This window comes from Puntigrus tetrazona, chromosome 17 (assembly GCF_018831695.1).
Source record: "Puntigrus tetrazona isolate hp1 chromosome 17, ASM1883169v1, whole genome shotgun sequence".
In the NCBI taxonomy this organism is placed as follows: domain Eukaryota; kingdom Metazoa; phylum Chordata; class Actinopteri; order Cypriniformes; family Cyprinidae; genus Puntigrus; species Puntigrus tetrazona.
In genome coordinates, this window is record NC_056715.1 from 2,418,394 (window position 1) to 2,441,675 (window position 23,282).

Below are 23,282 nucleotides of genomic sequence, written 5' to 3' on the forward strand. Positions count from 1 at the left end.
TGTTGAGCTTCGTCCAATGTGTGCTACTGTTGTCGTTTCATTACTCATGAGGATCTCAAAGGATGAGTCACAGACGTATGAAACACACACGCCATCCTTGGAACTGGCTTGTATTTTTTTTGTGGAGATAATGACATAATATGAAGACATCTGTGATTGATTGTTTGGTAATTGTAAACAAATCTGTTGGTTTGTAGGGGGTCAGAAGTGTGGCACAGCGGTAACGCTCACGTCAGTCTGGAGTGCGGATAAAAATAATGTGAGAATGAAATAACAGTAAAATCATGGTTCTTAATAGACATTTATAATCTATTTAATAGTCACTGCTTTTATAATACATTAAATAGATTTTTTTTATTATTAAATATATTTTGTAATTTTTTATCTTTTGATTTGGTATTTTTTTAAGCAAAATAATTTAAAACCACTTTTAATTTTTAAAAATAACAATATTTTATTTAATACATTTTAAATAATTATCTGTCCATGATATCCACTCATACAAAGGTTATTGTCATGAAGGCAAAACATTAAAAGTAAAGAAATATAAATGTTTAAATAAACTGAAATAAAAGCTTTTTCAACATTTCTCTGTTTTTAAATACAAAAATAAAATAAAAATAATGAAAAGTATAAAACTTGAGAAATTAGACAATAAAAATAGAAAAATTAATTATAATTCTTAAATGAAATGAAAAATATTATAAAAAAATGGAACTCTATATCAATGATAATAAAATAAAATGGTAATAGTTCTATAATAATGTAGTGTAATTTTTATGTAGTTTGTTGGTGTTTTTAATTGTTTTTTTAGTTTTATTTAATTCAAAACAAATTACAATGTCTGAATTGGAGATTGTTCCCATGTATGTTTTCAGCTTAAATGTTCTTGTTTAGAAAATAAAAATTGCCTCTAGATTTACTTTTTTAAATCTGTTTTGGTGTCATCTTTGCCATGGCCTAGAACATATATATTAATTTTAGATATAACATTAATGCGGGATATTTTTGACATGCATATATATATATATGTGTGTGTGTGTGTGTGTGTGTGTGTAGTGCACTTGTAGAAAGCTCTATTTTACAGCACTGGTGCCATAATGATCCTGCTACTTGTAAGTAAAAGACATAATGCTTGTTAATTTTGCGTGCTTGAGGGAAAACGTCATAACTTACTCCGTAATTATGAAAGTGCCTATCGCTTCATCAGATAGATTCACTGTCAAAAGCTCCGAGCTGGGCGTCGTGATGAACTAGCCTCCATAAATAAGAAACCCGCCTGCTTGCTAAGACAAATGTTTTTAATCATCTGATGTGTTCATTTATCCCAGGCCCTAAGTTTAGCCTTAAATTAAGACTCTTGCTAGAACATAACTTGATTTAAAAATGCCCATCAATCCTGGCCGGTCTTTACGTGCAGGAAAAGCTCAGAGGAAGTGTGTTGTTCTTTATTTGTCCTTTGCTGTGCCAACAGTTTGCCAAAAAACTCATTAAAAGGTATATATAAAACTTAGAAATGAACGTCTCGTCATCATTTACTCGCGGTCACGCTGTTCTAGATCCATAGGACTGTCTTTTTTCAGGGGAACACAAAAGGAGTTTGTTCGTCAGAACTGTTCTTTTCCTCCTTTTTGATCAGTTTGAACATTCTTCAAAACATCTCAAGAAAGTGAAACTTGGAGCTACATGAAAGTTAAATATACAAATAACCTTTTCCGAATGTTTTGTTGCAACAAATAGCTCTGTGTGAAAAAAACACGGGACCTTTGATACCCGTTTCCCTTTCATTTTATTACCGTTGTTTATCTGCATCGTGTTTTAGGTGCTTAGACGCGTCACATTACTATCAAACAACATCATCTTTAGTCTTTAGTGCCTTTCATGCTTATTTTCAAAACCTTTTTATAGGAACGACAGAATGAGTCATCTCATTATCCCTCTTTTTTTTTCATTTGTATACTTGCGCCTGTGTGTCTTATGCATTTTTGTTTTGAACCTTTAATTCAACACATTAACGCATTAAAAAACAATTCACTTTTTAAACGTGGCACAATATATTGCTTTCTGAAGCCTCTTTTCGTATGCTTTCACTTTGTCTGTCAGAATCATGCGATGTCTCTTAATTATCTTCATTTAAGGGCTTTTCTCGGGACATGTATATATATATATATATATATGCAATGAATCAATTAGCATATCGTGTAATTAATCGATCAGCTAGTTCTACTGAATTGAGTTCACGGCATCATCTTTTACGTCTGTCGTATGCGTGCCTTCCGAGGGTCTTTTATTCTCGATGACGGCAGCGAGGAACGAGGAGTCACATGCCGATGCCTCTCATCTCGGCTATTATTAAAGGGCATTATCAAGCTTTTCAAATGTCTATAGCGCTTCAGCCATCATGAGCCCTTCAGTATCAAACCATACAGAAACATGCAAAACAATCCGGCGAGAGGAACAAAGAAACTAATGACAGCTTAGCCGGCCTAAAAGATTGAGAATTCTGTCACGAGGAAAGCGCAAGATCACTGGAGGAGGAAGGCTTCGGAGCTTTGAAAGACAAAGGCGGGATCAAGCGGTCTCCAGACTATTAGAAGCCAGTTTTATTTAAGCTTATTTGGCTGATAAGGTTGTCAGAAAGGGCTTTTTATCAGGCGCGAGGAGTAGGCGCCGAGCATTACGCCTCCGTTCCCAGGCAGTGGGTGCGCGGCGAGTGGCGCGGTGGGAAAGTCTTTCCGTAAAGCTGCTTGGCTCTTTCACACAGGAAAAGCCCAATTTGAGCTCGGCTTCTGCAGGATGAGAGGGCAGTTAGGACTGAACCCCGAGATCATCTGTTGTTTTATGCGTTTTATGGATTTTGTGTTCGCAACTACGTACATCATCAAGCTTGTGTGTTTGGTTCGCGGGCTGAAGTTCTTGATCAGGCTGCGACGGGTTTTTGCTGTAAATACTGTTGAAGGATAGCTTTACGTATGAATTTGAAGCCGTTGACTCTTTTTAGATTAGCAAGATGGGGAATGAACAGAAAATGGCTGGACTGCATCCTCTGGAGAATACTTCAGCTCTACAGACAAACGATATTAGGGGGTTTTTTGTTTAGTTTTTTGTTTTCATATGGAATTTTTCCTAAAAATGAAGTAAAAGGGACCAAACCTCACTTCGGGAACATTTAGAGAATGGAACTGGAAAATGATTCGCAAATAAAGCACACTCGGAATTAATAAATGGACAAAAAAAACCAACAAATAAACAAATTAATATATCATTTATAAATATTTTCATGTTATCTTCCATGTCTTTATTACAATAAAAGTACGTTTAATAAAATTATTATTAAACATACTTTTAGAAATTATTATTATTCATTTATTTTATTTTATTTAATTAGGAATTAAATCGATCAAAAGTGACGGTATAAAAAAAAGCTGTTCTTTTGAACTTTTATATTCATCGCACAATCCTGAAAATGTAAAAATAAAAAAATAAAAGCAAAATCAATCATAAGAAATGTTTCTTGAGCAGCAAACTAGCATATTATAATGATTTTTGATGAATCATGTGACTGAAGTCTGGAGTAATGAGAAAGAATGTAATTACAGATTTGCATCACAGGATTAAATTACATTTTAAATGATTTTCAAATAGGAAACTGTAACATATCACAATGTTATAATATTATACAATATTGTCATATATCACAATATTAGCATATTGTCAGTATTTAGCGGTAGTTTTCATTGTTTTCAAAAAAGGTTTTAACATATTTACAATAGGAAATTTACTAAATATCTGGAACATAATCTTTACTTAATGTCCTAATGATTGCTATAGATATACCCAGCGACTTTAAGGGGTTATATGATGTTGCTAAAAATAGCATTATTTTGTGTATATGGTGTGATTTAAGTATCAAAAAACAAATTATTTTCCACATGCTGTACACTATTGTTTCTCCTCTAAGCCCCGCCTTCTGGAACGGGTCAATTTGTACAAAGCTCATTGTTCTAAATAAGCAAGGTGTTCTCTGATTGGCCAGCTATCCAGTGAATAGCTAAAGCGTTTTTGGCGGAAATGTTTTGCTCCTTATCATAACATGATGCTGCGACCTGCCGCTAGGACACCAAAACAATAAAACACATTACAAACTAGGCATTTTTTTGCATCCAATGAAGACATAATTACTGATTATGGTGACTCACGTCTGCATTCGTGATTGCAGCGCTACCGTTTACTGCTCAAAACTCGCATTTGAATAATAAGTAGCAGATTTCCACTGATTTCTAGTTGTGTCCTCTTTTGGAAGCACAAGGAAAGTAGTTTCCCTTTCACAACAACACACAGCGCGACCAGCTCTACAGCTAGAATAACAGCTCCACCTTTTTCTTTGGGTAAACATTTGGGCGGAGTTAGGAAAACACACCCCCACTTTGTGATGTCATAAAGTGAGGGCGTGTTTGAACGAGCCATTTTAGGGGGTTGTGGACAAGTCATCATTTTTATAAAGAATATCTCTTTGGTTTTAAGACTTTAGTCTTTGCAGCTTTAGGGTTTCATCTATGAACTAACAGCTTGAAACACCCCAAGAAGAAAGAATATTTTTCAATTGCATCATATGACCCCTTTAAGACCCATCATGTGCCTCATTTTGGTTCAATCTATATTCTTAGATCAGACGTAATATGTTACAAGGCTTCACACATTTAATTTAAAAGTATTTTAATTTTCAAGAGCGATTGTATAATTGTTGAGCTGTGATCTCGACACACAAGCGTGTGTCACTCCATATATGAAGTGTTTTTCCTCTGAACACAGATTATTCAGTCCACTTGACCTCCGAGTCCGTGTCTCAGATGAGTGGATGAACAGAATAATGCTCTTAGTTGCCCTTTTCTGTGGTGTTTTGCCAGCACTCCCCTGCAGAAGCCAAACGCTTTCATTGGCAAATTATATATATATATCTATATATATATATATTTATATACGTTTGTTTAGTTGGGCCTTACAACGCAGTAGAGATAAGGGGCAAGCAGCTAACAGGTCTTTGCCCAATAAACGGGGGAAATTATCGGCCTCGCGCCTCCTCGTGACACAATTTGTCAGACTTGCTGATAGAAAACAAATTCTATTCATAAAGCCGCACTCCCCTTGGCACCGGTGCGATTCGCTAGCAATTCAATTATAGTTTTGTGCGATAGTGAACCCAGAGAGAGAATCCAGCCTGACAAGAAATATGACAGGACAGTAACGGAGTGTTTATGCAATTAAACTTTCACTGACAATACCTGGCGAGTGATGAATGTCTGGGTGGACATATATGTGCGCGAGCACTGCCCCGTAAGGACTGCACATTTTTCATGATTTTACAGCCCATTCTGATCGGCTAGGAATGCTAGAAGTGGAGAAAGAGAGAACGAAGGGGAAAGGATGGTTTTGTGTTGCGTGGGGAGAGTATGATGGTTATATATTATTTTACAGTATGTGTATACATACAGTTACACAAGAAAGTACTAGGTAGTGCAGGTTAAATACATCGGTTAAGGTTATTGCTTATGGGTTATATAGATAAAAGGTGTATAGAATGTGCGTGCAGAACAGTGAAATGAAGCGCTGTCAAGATAAGAGACGCTAAAAAGCAAGAATCAAGTTTGTGACTCAAAAAGCTCTAATTAGTTTCTTATCATTAGTGTAAGTGTTTGTGCTTTGTACAGTCGGATAAACTTACTTTGTTTTCTAAATGAAAGACATTTTTCACAAAACTAAAAAAATATTATTTGTATTGATGTTATCAGAAATGATTCAGAATCTATACTAATCTTTTTCATTTACTTTATATGATGTAGGGAATAAAGAAAGAAATAACGAATGAGCAAAGAATCTATGGATGAACGTACACTACAGTACCCTTTAAGTTTTGGGTCGATAAATGTTTTTGAAAAAACTTCATTCATATTCACAAATACAATTTTTAAAATTATTTTAAAAAATTGCTTTCTGTGTAATATTGTGTTATATATTTATTATAAAAATTTCATGTGATGGAAAAGCTGAGTTTTTAGCATCATTAATCCAGTGTCACATGATCCTTCACGAATCATACTAATACACGGATTTGCTGCTCAAGAAACATTTCTTCTTATTATCTACATTAAAAAGAGTTGAGCTGCTTTCCTCTAAAAACTAGACTAGAACGCTCCAAAGAATCAACAAAACTTCTAATCAACTGAATGCATTCTTGCTGAACTTCTGAATGGTAGAACGTTCTTCTACCATTTGGAAACCACTTCCAAACTTTGATACAAAATTTCATTTTTTTAAAAATAAAGAATTAAAGAACAAACAAACGCAGGCCGACGGAAACGTACTGTATGTAGAAACATAAAATCGATGTTGTATCAGCAGTTTTTTTTTTTTTTTTTTTGGCTGTTGGTCATCTGCAGGTCTCGGGTTTAAGCTTTTATTCAGATGGGGGGGCTTTCCGGCACGCTGTTTTGTCCAAAGATCAGAGCGGAGGTGAGCTGTTCTTTTTAATTAATCATTTGTCCTTCAAACAGTGAAGTTTCTCTCCTCGCCGCGCTCTCTCCACAGATAATTAGGCCCCATAGTTCAGTTAATTCCACAGGAGAGCTCGTGCTAGCCACCTGCTCCTTTTGGATGGCTAATCTTTGTCTTGTAAGATTCCGTCCCCGTAGAATTGTTCCGTCTCGTGAAGAATGAGGAAACGCCGCTGTTTTTCCCCGTAGTGTCCCACTGTTGCTTGAATTGGTAATGCGGGAAGCCCGTCGCCCCCCTCTCTCTCGTTCTGCGCACATTGATAGCGAGGTGTTGATTTTAGGTGTATATGGATCTCAAAGTAATCCTATTAATTCAAAGTGAATAACAAAGCAGCCTGCCTCTTTTTTCCCCCCACGCCGTTCCATTTATTCAACCTGCTAGGGCTTTGTTTCTCCATCATAATTATTTCCAAGTCAGATCCGCGCTGATTTCCTGGTGGACTTGTGTACCTCCGACTAACTTGAGGAACAACGGAGCCCGGATAATTCGCACCGTTCCTCTGGGGTGGTGTTCTCTGTTTTTTTCAAGGACATTTTTATTACAAAGCTGATGGAATTTGCATATTAATTCATTTCTTTCAATTTTTAAGATTAAATGTTGTCAACATGTATCAGTGCAAGGTTTTGACAGACCTGATGAAATAGGTCAGTCATGCTTGAACGTCGCGGGCGTAAAGCAGCCAGCTGCAACCCCTCTCTCTCTCTCTCTCTCTCTCTCTCTCTTCCTCGTACACACGCACGCAAACTCGCATCGCATACTCAATCACTCAATCTTTCCTTCTCTTTCTTTCCCTTGTTTCCCCCCTCCCGCCTCCATCTCTCTGTTTCGTGCTACTTGATTAAAGGAAAAGTGCGGCCGGGGCTAAAATGACATGCCAAATTCTATCAACTTCCATTGAGGGCTCTCTCCTAAATTAGAATGCCATTAGAGGCTTTTGATTTATAAAGTGCATTTTCATGTTTCTCTTCTGTGTGTGTGTGTGTGTGTGTGTGTGTTTTCTCTCCCTCTCATGTAGCTGCGTGACCTTTTGCGCCTGTAGTTTTGCCTGCCTCGGTCAATAAGTGAAGCGTTTTACATTCATTAATATTTTGTGCATGAGTCTAATAGCATGTCCTGACACTGATGGGTTGCGGGCCTTTTCTCGTTGTTCTGAGTTTATTCATCTCAATTGGAAAAACAAATACAGCGCAACAATAAAGTTAGAAAGAATGCAAGCGTGAACTTGATTTCTTTAAAACTAAACTTTGATGAAACATCATTATTAGTAGTGGCCAATTGCTGACCAGACAATAAAGCAGCACAGAGACCCAGTTCGAGAGGAGTCTCTTGTCCGCTATCCCAGGCGATATTTTGTCCTCACGTGTTGTGAGAAATGTAGTGAAACCCTAGGTGTGAATATAACAGTGATATTTCAACTGTCTCTTGAGGTCTAAAACAACCATGTAAGGAGATGGGTGTCTATTTATTTGGGATGTGTCCTTTCTGATATTTTCTCATGTTTTCTATAGTCAGGAGAGAGAGTAAGACTATTGTCTTTAATTTAGTTTTTCTTTTGTTTAGGTAAGTTAAGTCGTTAAATCAGAAGGTAGATTGTTTTGTTTGTTATGTTGGCATTTACTCTCTCCCGACGTCTTGATTACGTTTGTTTTGTTAAGAAAAATAAAATTGTTTAATTATACTATAAAAATGTTGTTATATTTTTTCTGAACTTCAGTGAACCAAGTTTGGAGAGTATTTATATTCTTCTCATCATTATTAAGGGCTGGGATAGAGGATCAGAGAGACCTCTCATCGTGTTATTTCATTTATTTTCTTATTTTGTTACCTTCCCCTAGTGACCCTAGACTAAAAAAATAGGAGTTGGTAACACACTCAATTAATACGCGATGGATTGCAGATACCATTTAATGCGATGTGCACAATATTTCCTCAACGTTGAAAGGTTTTGACTTTTTTTATGTCTTTAAGAGAAGAAGATCTGCATATGCGCGATTAAAAATACAGCGAAAACAGTAATATCACGAAACAACATTTAAATTCCAAACAACTGTTTTCTGTTTGAATATAATTTATATCATTACTCCAGTCTTCGGTGTCACGTGATCCATCAGAAATCATTCTAATATGCTGATTTGCTGCTCAGGAAACCTTTCTTACAATTCGTTTTTGCTGCTTAATATTCTATTCTTTCGGGATTCTTTGATAAATAGAAAAAAGTATAACTTTACACATTTCTTTCCTGTCACATCGTTTAATCCAATGCATCATTTATATCTTTTAGGAAAAAAACATACCGGCCCCAATATTTTGGACAGCAGAATTTTCCGAATTTTTGAATTTTCCCTCAAATTCTACATTTTTGATGTTATATATAGATTTTGGAAGTGACACATATATTGACTGACTTATTGATCTCTATATATAGGTAAATCGATATGTTTGACTTTTAACTGACAGTCTAAATTCTTTTCTAACGCAAGCAGCAAGGATTCAGTCTGGTTTCAGAGGCCGTTATAGGTTGAAGGCACTGCCATGTGCTGCTCTGATGTGAACAATCCCCTGGGTTCACAACTCATTAGTTTTGACTGAAATTGTCTTTGTGACAAGTATTATTACTGCAACACCTGTTCACCGCAGAACCCTTCACTCCAGACGACACTTACCGTGTTCAAGTCCTCGCTCTCTCTCACGCGGTTTCATCCGTGGCTACGCTATGTTGTGATTTGAAAAGCAGCGTCCGCGCGGAGAATTAAAAGACTTCCAGTGTTCGACTGTGGCAGACGGAGAGCGTGGGTTTTGTAGTCGGCTTGTGTTTCTCTGGTGTTGACTGCACTCTCGGGGCGGGTGAGTGGATTTCTTCCAGAACACAGGGACCGATCCGACCCCAAGACTGATAAAAACTGCCCGGCTTGTCACCGGTTCACCCTCATTACCATTTTAATAATAGATGAGTGCGGTATCCCAGCATTCCCTGCAGAGACCCGGTGGATGAAGCTGTAGTGGAGGGCAGAGGTTATCTGACCGCTTCTCCTGTCCTGCAATGAGAAGATCCAAACACATGCGGTGACAAACACAGAATGGACAATAAAGTCATCTTCAGGTGGTAAAATCCCACAATGCACCTTATAAGGAGACCAAACTTCGCAGCACCGAACAGGTCACGAGTAACGAATGCACCTCCTTTCATATGTGAATGTATCTAATACAGCTTTAAATAGCGAGAGATGTTTGCATTCAATACCCTTTTATAATTTTCTCTCTTTTTTTATCCTGTGCCAGCTAGACTTTGCGGCAAGTGGCTGTTTTTCGGCGTCGGTAATGCTGTCTGCAAACGCAGAATTCATCTTCCCTCCAGCTGTCATCATAAAATCATTCTGTAATGTCACAGGACTCGGCGAAAACTGCTGCGTTCACACTTTTCACGTCATTCGGCGTAATATTTGGCAGCTTGTTTCAATATTTATGTGTGACACGAAGAAGGTCAAGGTTTGTGTGGTTGGCGTGGCTGCTGCTGATGTACGTGTATATCTTGCTTACATTTACAAGCAACATAAATGTAAATTATTTTGCTAATGCTTCTTTATTGTACACTGCATAGTAATGCACAATAAGCATCACCATGATTCGATTTCTGAGGAACAGCTCTCCCCAAAATAGAAAATTCTGCTCTCATTTATTTACAGTTTTTTTCTTGTAGTGTCAGTATTGTTTTGGACCTCAACAACTTGCACTGTGTGGACAAAAAAAGTGAAACATTCTATAAAATATGTAAGTCGTGAGGGTTCACTTTTTTGATTGAACTGTCCCTTTAACGAGGTCCTTAATCATTTCAGTCAGATGCGCATCTCAAATATATTTACAAGTAAATGTCGTTTTTATTAACTTGTGAATGATGCAGCCTCACAAAGAAGCTTGTTTGTTAAAAATGATACATCTACCAGAAAAGCTGCAGTCTCTGTTGCTTGTTTCGTGCGTGAAGGAGTGTTACTTAAAGACTAAATTTCTACATTTAAGGTCAGACGGGCGGTTAAGAAAAAATTAATTACTATGCATCTGTGGTGCGAAAACTTTATTAACATTATAAGTAGACCTCAGGGTGGGGGGAAAAAAATAAAAAATAAACAAAATAAAATGCATTACGTGACCCCATTTGAAAGTGTTTTAAATTCACATTGCACTTTTCAGTTAATAGAATAATCCTAAAGTTGTTGTGTTCCCTCATCATTTGCGGTGGTGAAAATTCACGCAATCCATTACCACAGGTAAACACGACCCTACATCCATTTTTGATTTGCTCTTTAAAACGAACAACTACGCCTACATGTGTACGTTCATTTGAGGGGAAAAGAGTGCTTCAATTACAGCACTTTGAAATTCATTTACAAGCCCAAATTTGATTATTGCCTGACTTTTTCAGATGAAGGAATAATTAAAACAGTGTTAACAGCAGCTAATTGATATCCTGTGTTTATGGTTATCACTGCGGTGTCATGTCGTCACTGAGTGATAAATGCACAACTTCATCAAGGCTGCAATTAAACCTCTGCGTGCTTGACACGCGGGGCCTGTCCTGACGAGATATTTACTGCTTTCGCCGAAAAGTTGTTCTGTTGCGTTTTGCATTAGCTTAGTCTTGTATTGCATATTTTAGCATCTTGTTTAAGTTGATTCTTTATTTTGACAGGATTGGGCGGTGTACAAAATCAATAGGGATTCCGCTCTACTATTGCAAATATACACTATATTATAATGTTTAACATTGCATTGCATTAACTCAAATTGGAGGTGTTTTGTGTCGCTGTCAAGTTTACATAATATCATGTTAATCTAGTACTATGAAGATTGAATAAATAGATAAATATTATAATAGATAAAGTATTTCCATTTGTAAACAACGTGAAAATATTATTATATAAAATTACATTCGTTATAAATACATAAAAACATAATAACATTAAAAAAATAAAAACATTTACATAAAAAATAATAATGAAAAAAACGACATTTTGATATATACTGAAATATGTGTTTTATACGTGTCATATCTCGGAAACTTTATTTATGCATTTCATACATACATATGGCCGTGTCTTTTTTTTATTCAGGTTTTGCTTTTGCTTTGCCTCTTTAGCAGAGATATATTGTTGCATTGTGTGAATGGATGTCAGCTACATATTACAGTGAATGTCAGAATGGGGTTGCTATGGAAACAAGGACATTACACACATATTTACGCCACGGTGGCTATAGAGGTATATCCTGAAGGTCTGCTGAGGATACAACTCCCGAAAGATGTTTACAGACCAAACGGGTCGCCAGCGAAACGTTTGCTTGTGTGCGTATGCATTAGCATCTCTTCTCTGATGTTTTTAAACAAACAAATAGCTTACATTTTCAGTCTTTCAAGCTACACACATTAATTTTTAACGCTGTTTGTGAGTAAATCTGTTATTGATGTATAGCAGGGAAAAAGAGGGTTGAAGAATACGACTCTCGGATGACTTCAGAGGAGAGCACAACTGTGTCGAATCGATAGAACTTGAAATTTGAGGCAGTGGTCCTTCAGCATCTGCAAACAACAAACCTTTTACAGCTTCGGTTTGAACTGTCCTCTGCAGCGTCACAGCAAACAGTTTGTTTTAGCCACAGCTCCAGATTTATAATTAAGAAAAATAACCTTTTATTGCACTGAAGCACATCGCATAAATACACATAGCACGAAGCAATTCCTGACTTATTTCACGTCCTATTCAATTCTTCAAAGTAGGCTCGTCATTTTAATCAGTACGTTCTTACACACATTGTTGAATTAATACAATAGTTCATTATCATTTGAATTTGAATTTAAAAAAAAACACTAACCCTAAGTGCTTCGGAACAGACTTAAAGAAACCGCCGCATAGTGATGCGCTAAAACACCATAGCAACACCATGGCAACATACTAAAGCACTCACAACACCGCATCAATGTGCTACAAACTCTCAAAATACCATAGCAACGTCATAACAACAAATGAAAAGGATCAGAACATCATAGCAAGGTGCTAGAAACGCTCAGAACACCATAGCAACACCATGGCAACATACTAAAGCACTCAGAACACCTGATTCTCTTAGATATTCTGATCTCCTGATATGGCTCTGGTCTAGTCTATGAGATTTTTAATTTGTTCTTAAACTCATTAAGACTTACTGCGATCAGCTTTTTTTTTTTTTTTGAGTATCTCAGCAAAAGCACCTGATCTGTTTGAGAGAGTCGGTCAGGTGACGTGTAGCTGTCGGACTGTCTTCTCCCTCCTGACACCTGTGTACTTGCTTTCTTAGTGTGTAGGGCGCAGGGGTCAGGCTGATGGGCTTCACAGAGCCATAGGCCACTGACACCTGCACCTTTAGCTGCTAATGGGTGCCGGGACATCTGGCAGGAGCTTCATTTCCTTCTGTTTAAACAGACCACTTCTCCTTGTGTCACTCTATTGGCAGTTCTGCCACATCCCCTCAATCTGTTTGTTAGTTTACTAGACGATATGTTGCTCCGTGACCAGTCCGTTCATCTGTATTCTGGTGATTTCCCCCATGCATTTTTTTTTTTTGCGCTGTTCCCGTGACCTCAGCGATCTTCTCCTAAACTCCTTCCATATGTGCCTGCTGGAATGGACTGTGTTCATTGTTGAGACGATCTTTCACTCCATGACCTTTCCTCTCGTCTTCCAGGAGTCCAGACGCGCTGGTCTTCACCTGTTCTCCCCTCTACAGCTTGTTTCTTGTTTTTCTCTTTCAGGGGCTCAGATCAAATACAGGGTCTCTGAAACGCATTAATATTTTAGTTAATTTTATTTCAAGGTTTTATTATAAGTAGCAGTGTTTTCTGTTTATTTTCAAATATATATTAATTGAAATTTGCTCATTTGTTTAAATGCTTATGCTAGGTTATTCCGCAGGCACATTTCCTGTTTCATTTTTAGTTTCGGGTCACAATTTAGGACTATTTATGAATATTAATTGTTGAAATATATGCAAGGCCTTTGAGATTGGTAAACAACCAGTGTTGAGAAAAACTAAATGTGTGTTTAAATGAGTTTTCAATTGTGTTTTAGGCGTCCAATAATAATCCTGAGATCTGAAAACGTATTTAACACAACTAGTCCAGCACTGTTTATGCTGTGGACTATCAAACTTAAAAAATTTTCATCCAATAAAACATGCAAAAAAATTAGGCATTTAAGGAGAGACCCAAGCTATATTAGGAGATCAGAATATCTCATCGATGGGCTGTTTTTACTGCCCGAGCCTTCAAACAAGCACCACTCAGAAATCTAGTTTTAATCTTCAGCCGTCCATATCGAGCCATGTAAAACATCACAAACAGAACTGCTTAGCACAGCTTGAGAAGCGGCTGTTTTTATTGTTGTCACAGGTGCTGTTCATGATCCAGTGATCCACGTCTGGAGCCTCTGGTTTTTAATCTGCCTCTAAAGAGAAATTGCAGTGGCTATATACAGCTGTAGCGTCCCAACGTGCATCTGATTCCTCATAAAGCAATCAGAAAACAGACAAGGCACCGCGAGTGCTGACAAACCTTCACACCTGACTTACTGTAGGAACCCACAGTGTGTTTGAAGTTTATTTGCGGACGAAAAAGAGAAGAAACAAGCTCTTATTCAGTGAAGTCTGGGACTGTCTCTGGCATGGATTATTCAAAAGACAAATAGTACAATGTAAAGTTTTACTGCACTCCATTTATCACAAGGGCAGTTCTGCGTCCGTATGCTTCCTTATGCATTTCCTTTTCCTGTTGTAGAGCACATATGGCCTCTATTTCATTGTTGCGGTCTCTTTGAGTGCGCATAATTGTTTTCTTTCTTCATTTATTTATTTTTTCGTGTGATTTTTCCTCAAGATTGGATTTAAAATCCAGCGAGGTTCGGATTCTTCTGGCTGTTTTTCCCCAAACTTATTTCAGTGTTTTCTGCAGAGATTTGCCGCGTTTACTTTAGCGTAAGTGTCATTTGTTTCTCAGTTCAGCGTGGTGACATCTCAGACCCGCGTCCGAGCTTTTCTTGCCGGGGAATCCTTTTTCATTATTGCGGGATTAAATATTGATCACAGATTTAAGTGTCTGTAACAGCGGCTTGTGTATAATGCATTGTGAGCGCAGTCTCGAAGGAATGCTTCACAGAAACGTACAATTATTTACTGCACAACCGATTTGAAGAATCACTTTGCGCTTAAACAACTGCTAGATTATCATTAGGACTTGGAATGGTTCACCCAAAAATTCTAATTTCCTGTTTTTTTTCTCACTCTCAGTCCGAGATGTATAAGTATTTCATTCTTCAGCCCAAGAGAAACAAAGGTACTGGAGGAAAACAAGCGTTTGCTCACCGTAGGCCATCTTCGACAGTCCAAAATCCATATTTAAGCAGCTTAAAAGTAATCCGCATGACCCCAGCCAACAAGTAAGGGTCTTCTTCCCCACCACAATAAGTCATTTTCAGGAAATGATATCCTTTTTATATGCATATGCCCGCCTTGGTCTAGCTCAGTTTGTGAAATATGCATATTAGAATGGTCATGTGATTTTTAAATGGTTGTTTTGGGTGAAAAAAAAATCTTAATTTCTGTATAGATAAAGAAAGAAAGACCTATACATCTTGGACAGCCTGGGAGGGAGTAAATAATCTTAGCATTTTCATTGCTGCCTGAACTATTCTTGTTCCAAATGACAAAATGATATCGGAATAAAAATGTTTGTGCATCTCTTAAATCAATTACATAATATGCTAATTAATTAATCAATCACTTTAATCACAGTCAATCAAATATATCATTTTTTACTTGCTTCATAATAAATAAATGTTAAATGCAATACGAACGACTTTCTGTAGTTCAAAATGGACCCCTCATTGCCATAGGGGTGGCAAGCTGTTTGAATTCTACATATATACTAACATACAGAGCAAAGATTTCATCTGTCAGACTCGAACCAGGAAGATCCTGTCCCTCACGCCAGTCTTGAAATAGCGGTAAGACCTGAGAGACCAGCCACCACGCTTAATCCTGATTTATTTGTACAGTAAACGGCTGACGTCCTGAATTGGTACTAATATTTATATAAATGTAAATCGAGGAATATTAGCTAGAGTACTCAAGCTCTCCTACGGGCCTATAAGTCAACTGTGTACCGTGAGCCAGTTCAGTACAGACGAGGACCTCCAGACCTGCCAGGTGGTAATTGATGGTCAACACTCTCGGCGAGGAGTGTAATACTTTTAAAATCTCATCATTTACTCCCAGACACATTCATTCTCAAAGGTTTCATCAAGAAAATTAATCCCAAGGCCTTCCAGATCATAAATTCACCTCCGTCTCACATAAATAATATTTTCCTTTTAAAAAGTCATGTCAGTTTTACACGAGGAGCCGATTTTAAAGCGTCGTGGATGGTTTTGTTTTTAAACTCCACAAAAGTACTCTCTTCCGCGAGGAAGACGTCGGAGGAATTTTCTAGATTTGAATGGTTTTCTGTGTTCTCGCCTCGCTTGGATTGCAAGGGAGTTCATACACACAACACAAAACAAACGGTGAAGCTCGAGGAGCGTTGGGCTGCTGAAACACAGGTGCATTGTGGGGATGTTGGTTTAAGTCGAACATATAAGACTCTCTCGACGCACGCAGCAGATTCCCTTAATCTCACGGATTGGCTGATATTGATGATTTAGCAGATCTGCTCGCATTCCTACAGCCGCGGGGCTTCCTGCTGGACTGCAAACACGGAAGTGCTGGAAGCTCATATGTGTGCAAAACAACAGGGCTTTTGACATGAATAAATACAGCACATCTTCTTCGCACGCGCGGCATTCACACAGGCTTTTTAATGCAGCCCAGAGGTGACATGCAGCAAATGCATTAACATTTCACACTGCTAGACCACGTCTCAGGCACTCAATTATTATCACAATATAGATTCATGTGGAAGATTTACATTTTCCTAATTTAGATATTACAACAACATTAAATAAACCTTTTTCTTTCATTCAAAATAGGAATGGCTGTTAAGATGTGATTGGATCAGAGAAGCGAAATAAACTCTCAGAGTGGAAGTTTGTCTTCAAATTAAAAAACTTTCGTTCAGACGCAATGCTGCTGAAATGAATCTTTTACCCAAACAGTATTGTCAAAATATGTACATTTACATTGTTGGAGTGTATTCTTTGACTCTGTTACGAGAAATAATGTTGATGTGATTGTAGCAGAGAGAGGAAGTTCTTATATTTATGTTTTATATTTTTATGTTATATGATGAGAAGAAATTTCATTAACTCCACTAGACAGTACATCAGAAACCACTGAGAATAATGTTTTACAGAAATAGTATTGTTAAAACGCATTTGATGTGTAAATTTATGCCGAAGATTTACATTTTTGGATCATATTCTCTTTTTCTTATATAAAACAACGCTGTAACATTCAGGATATCAAAACAACATTCAAAAGATATTTTTTATAAGATTGTTTCTGCCTTGTATAGTTTATCAGATGTTTAAAATAAAACATAATGCTTTCCAAATGATGCCCTCATTCGTAGGCATGCATCAAGAAAATGCAGAAATCATCTTTAAATCTTCAGGTTTCATGACAAATATTGAACTACCATATTTTTTACAGAATGTGAGTCGACTTGTACAGTTTATATGGAAACTGCTGTCATCTACTACACCAGTAGCGCAAACGTTTGACTGCATTCTGGACTTTAGTTTATTCATCTCCAGGTAAAGCACAGCTTTCTTACTGTTCGGTAGCATGAGGGAAACCAGGAGCGTGAGCGTGTGTCGCAAAGCTTTTACTGTATAATTCATATTCCCGTCATTAATAGCAAAGCGAGGTCGCGGGGGGCATGTGGTAAATGACCTCTCTCTGTCCGAGCGCTGCACGTGTCAAAAAAGGACAGCGTATCTTTAAGCCAGTCTCATTCTTAATGAAAACGGCGAGTTGCAACGGCCTCTGATCTTGTGTTTTAGTCAAATAGAACTCTACGCTTGACTGACAGCTCTGATCTAAAGCATTTAAGTGCAAGTTTTGATCTCTCTGCCTTTGATTAAAACTAATGAGCTCATTTAATTCAAAATGGGAATCTCTGATAAGAGAAATAAGGTTGATGTGATTGGATTAGAGTGGCGAATTAAACTCTTAGAGCTGAAGTTTGTGCTTATATAGTGTATTAAAAAGCTGTTGGCATATTCTTGTGTGTTAGATGATGAGAAAAATTTCATAGTAATTCATATTTAATCAGAAGAAATGAAATGACTAAATATAACATGGCTCTGCCTTTTCCCCAGAGTGATAAAGGACTAGTTAGATTTTAAATGACATTTAATTCATGTTCTCAGAAAGAAAGAGGGAGGAGAAAAAAGGGCAAGAGAAAGAGAGAGAGAGAGAGAGAGAGAAACGGGGAAATACAGCAGTCCAAACCCACAACCGTAAGACGGTGCCTATTCAACTATACTTTTATGTCTCAGGCGTTGATTTTATTAAAACAGATTTTTTTTCTTCTCGTTATATAATGTTCACTTAAGTTTCCTCTTTTTTTTTTTGCGTGTCTTTATTTATTTTTGTCGCTTTTTACTGTATTATTCACATTTTACTCATGTCCAAAACCCAGACTTTTAATTTTTGTATTAGTAAAATGTACTACTGTGCTTGTAGCAATATATATATATGCCATACGTATATAGATATATATATACTCGGACACTCAGTGTTTAGACAAATGGGTCACACTTTGCCTTAATTACCTTGTATTTACATCAAAAAATCGGTACAATGTACTTATTGTGGTCATATTGTATCGCAAAACACTTTTGCTGCTGTCGAGGTGGGATATGAGACAGGTTTGGTCTCATGAGTAGGTTTAAGGTGGGTTAAGGTGTAATTAAGAAATGAATTATAGATGTAACTATGTTTAGGTTTTTAGTAGAAATACAATGTAAAAAGAAATGTACGTAATACATAGTCAAGGCCAACTAAATATAAAGTGGGAGCGACTAATGTTTTGTGGCTGTCATACTGTCCTGCTCTTACACTAAACCTTCTTCTCTGAAGGCTGTTTGTAACATGGTGAATGTCAAGACAAGTTAAAACGTGCAGTTAATTTGTCTCTAATCAAGCGTGTTACAGCAAATTAGCAGAACCTTCTTTGTTCGTCAAGTGTCCTTGTGTTAAGATCAAGGCTTGAAATCTTTTTTTTCTTCCCATTCCCATCTGGTAAAAGATGCATTATCGTATACGGAATACATTCTTTTTGTTCGCTGTCATCAAAAATGATCTATTTTCATTTTTATGAAGCAAATGTAAGCAGCAAGCTTGTTAAATTACAGTCTGCTTAATTTTCCCATTTCCTGCAGAGGCAAAAACATCTAACAGCAGCCTGGTGAGGTTTATTCATTTGCCATGTCGAGTTTAAAGCAATTATCATGTTTGCAGAGGCTCCGCTTCATGCTATTAGTAAATACAATTAAAACATTGTCAAAGTTTGATTAGCGCCTTCCCCCTTATCAGGTTGTGCTGTTTCATTAGCTGTCTACCAAGAGACGATAGAAACTCAATGAGAAGATATTACACACCGTACACTCGCTAAAGCAGTCTGATATCTTGCTGTCTCTGTGTATTGTTTTTTGTTGTAATAGGACGTTTGTTTGTTTGTTTCTGCAGTGGAGTCGAACAGCCCCAGTCTTCTGTCACCGGATAACACTCTAGAACGTTCTTTCTTCGTCCGTATGAAATCCACGCTCACTAAAAGAGGCGTCCACATCAAGTCCTCTGGATACAAGGTAAGACTTGGAACTGGATGATCACCGGCATGTCCTAAAAGAAATGAAAACTCAATTCAGTCTTTATGTTATGGAATCAGACGAGTCACATGTTTTCGGATAATCCGGATCATAGCAAAATCTACTTTTCTAGTTCTTTTTAATCCTGGACGTCGATTCTGAAACGCTTAGTGAATTTTAGTCAACTAATGTAATTTTTAAACTAAATGAATTCAATTGAAATAAAAAAAAATCCCCACAACGGTGCATGAAATTAAAACAAAACTGATAATGAGGATATTATTTAAAAAAAAAAATGCATTTCTTTTGAACTTTGTTTATCGAAAACCTGGAACATAATGCACAACGAATTCCACAAAAATATAAGCAGAACTGTTTTCGTTATTGATAATGATGAGAACATTTTCTTGAGCAACAAGTCAGCATGTGAGAATGATTTCTGAGAGATCGTGTGACATTGAAGACTGGAGTAATTCAGCTTTGTCGCAAGAATAAATAACATTTTAAAACGCATTCAAATAAAAACAAACAGTAACTTTAAATTGTTAAAGTTTTTACCGTCTTCTTTTACTTATATTCAGTGCTGCTTTGGTGAGCGTTAGTCGCTTCCAAAAACATTGCAAACCCTAGAACAGTAAAGTATTTATGTTCACGTACTATGCGCTTTTTTTTCACTTCGTGCTGTCATAGAAGATACCACTGATACAACACATCACTGAACGCTGTACATTTAGTATCGGTCGGATTGTAAACAGAGAAGTGGATGATTGTTTGGATGTGTCTTTGAGTGAACGATCCAAAGCCCCTGCTGCATCCATCTGGACGCAGATTTGATGCAAATAAGCGTGAAGTCGGGGAGCGCACTAACCCATAGCATAAATATTCACGCATGCACATTCGCATACATTACCAGCCAGACAAGGACACTTCTTATTGCATTTACTCCAAATTAAGTCAATATTTGTGTTGTTACATAATACAAAAGTATGAATTTTGCATACGACGCGCCAGCATTAGGTGATAGGTGTGAGGCGGTGGGAAGCGAAGCGCGCCACGCATCATGGCTGTTTATATCTCCTCTTCACTCTGGAGGTCAAATCAAAGTGAATTCTTCTCCAGCTTAAACCAGTCTTTTCTTTTTTTGCCAAGGCGTCTCGGCCCCCGGCTCAGTTAATGCACTCATGTAAAAGCTCTCTATCATTACTTGTGCCGTATCGCATTTCAAAAGCACTCCAGAGAATCCCTAGGAACAGATGAATCTTATTTCTTATGTATACCTATTCTATATTCACCGACGCGGTGACGGGCGGGGAGAGAGAGAGAGAGAGAGAGAGAAAGAGAGAGAGAGCATTGTGTGCTGAACCATGAATTATAAAAATTGATCCCTTTGTTATGTTGGCTTGTATTAAATTGAGATATGCTATGCGGCTGCCTCTCGCTGCGGCCGCGGTGAACCCTTGCCATGTCAGTTTGCATTTAGCAGCCTGAGCATATTTAATGTTTTGCCAGAGCTTATGATGTTCTTGCCAAGAGCACTCCTGCAGCAATTCACCGGCGAGTCTCTCTTTGTGGCAATTACTTCAAAAGTTGTATTTTCCAACTAACTTTTTGATGCCCCTCGCTTTGGGCTTCAGTAGAATCATTTCCATTTTGTTCGCTTTTAATGCCGCTCAGTGTTTATTTATTGAAAGACCCCGTGTTGCACGTATGTAGAGATGGATGCGTGTTACGGAGGTGGTGTGCGTTTCGCCGCTGTTTGTGAGAATTCGTGTATAGGTTTGATATCGGCCATAATTGGACATCACCTTCTGATCGTGGCGTGCTGTGATGTCTTACTGAAGCCGCATCAAGTGCTTTCTCTCGACTGCCGGTGTGTCTGTCTGATGCACGCTCGTGTCACGATAACACACACACTGATCGAAAACCAGGAACACACATTTCGCCACCTCTCTGTCTGATTTTTTCCAAGAACACCTATACGGAAAGGTGTGTTAATGGCCTGATGGGAATTGAGAGATTACATGAAATTTTTCTGCTTTGAAAAGAATTCATTAAAGACTATTTAAGTAGATTATGTAACAGCTACAAATAAATTATGACCCACAAAACCTGAAGGAATAAGCTTTATGATGTATGTTTTTTTTAGGATAGGACGATATTTGGCTGAGATACAACTATATCTGGAATCTGAGAGTGGCAAAAAATCTTAAATATTAAGAAAATCGTATTTAAAGTTGTCCAAGTCGAGTCATTTGCTATTTATATTACAAATCAAAAATGACATGTTGATGTATTTACTGTAGGAAATGTACAAAATATCTACATGGAACATGATCTTTAATATGCTAATGAATTTTGGCGTGAAAGTATAATTAATACGATAACAATGTATCGTTGATGTAGTATTTCTAGGTAAGTTCAGAGAAAGACGATATCAAAAAAAATGTTCCTTTTTGTTATTCTGGTAAAAAATGTTTTTGTTAAACATAAAATTTAAGCCCAAAGTAAACTCTGCTTAAAAACGGAGGATTTCCTGACTGGATGTGACATCATTGAACTTTCGCAGTCGTCTTTAATTGGCCCCTGATTTGAGATGGCTTTTGAATTCTGTGAAAGTTCGATCAAACTCTCAACTCTACAGCAGGAGAGTCACTCTTTTTTAGTGACTGTGGCAGTCCATCGTTCCTGGGGTTTGGATTTGCTTGTCCCTCAGCGGAAACGCACAAAGCATCAAAGAGCCCCAGCGGCCTGAGCACTCGGTGACTTCGGGGCCGAGACTGTCTATATGAATGATGCTAATAGCATCTCACCGATCTCTGAGGTGAACCAATGAAAGGATAGTGTCAGAAGTTTAAAACACTACAAAAACAATCCCCTCCAGGTTTCCCTGGGTGATTAAAATGGATGGATCCAAAAAAGAACATCGTTGCCGATCTAGTCAATGCATCCTCTGGGCAAAACGGGCTACAAAAGACTTTAAAGCATTACAAACTTTAAAGCCAGCGAAAAAGTAATTAGTTCCTCTGCCTTTGTTATCTCTCGATTATTTCAGAGGGAAATGGTGCTTTTTGTGTTTTTAATATTTCATGAACAAGCACATAACGGGTACAAGAACCTGAGAATCTTGGTTTGGATCTTGGTCAAGCGTACGCTAATATGCAAAGAACGTATAGAGTCGTTAAAGAGCTCAGCTGGCGTCTTACACCGCTTTATCCGGTTATATTGACACTGTGGTTGGATACTTTGTTAAAGGATGTGAATGTAATTCTGAAGACAAGTGCATCTGATCTGTTTTTAATTTTCTGCTTTGTGTCCTCTTCAAGGTTATCCACATTACCGGCAGGCTGCGGATAAGAATGGCATTAACACACAGTCGTTCGGTACCCAATCAAATCATGGGCATGGTTGTGGTGGCACACGCACTTCCTCCACCAACCATCAATGAGGTTCGGATCGACTGCCAGATGTTTGTTACACGGGTCAACATGGATCTCAACATCGTATACTGTGAAAACAGGTACATTATTATAAGAATATGGTTAGTGTCAATCTTTAAGAGGGCAACAATCTTATTTTGCAAAGCTGATTTAGTATAAGCCTAGTATCGTGCGCAGTTTGATTTAAAAGATGTTTTATCTGCCCTAAAGAATGATAAACTGTGAAAAAGAATTTCAATTTCGGCTGCTTAGAGTTAAAATGTGACATTATTGTAGAACTGAAGGATCAGCGGGTGAAAATGTGTTTTGCAAGAGTAGATAATCAGCCACACAGTAATGTTCATGTGCAGTTCATTATGGAGCTGATAGTGATGAGTTCTGCTTAAACGCAATCCCAGAATGACCTTGTTTCAACATCTATCGCTCGTTTGAAAAGCCGGCCAAGAAAAAACTCTCTTTTGTACTT

The 23,282-nt window shown here is 37.6% G+C and overlaps 1 protein-coding gene across 4 annotated transcripts in view; it reads left to right on the top strand.

Moving 5' to 3' along the window:
• LOC122362283 (neuronal PAS domain-containing protein 3) overlaps positions 1–23,282 on the top strand; it is a 272,325-nt gene that overhangs the window by 235,420 nt on the left and 13,623 nt on the right. For all 4 annotated transcript variants that reach the window (XM_043263690.1, XM_043263691.1, XM_043263692.1 and 1 more), the window contains 2 exons: positions 19,261–19,379; positions 22,703–22,896. In XM_043263690.1, coding sequence (XP_043119625.1) covers positions 19,261–19,379; positions 22,703–22,896 — 313 coding nt within the window. The remainder of the gene's footprint in view (positions 1–19,260; positions 19,380–22,702; positions 22,897–23,282) is intronic.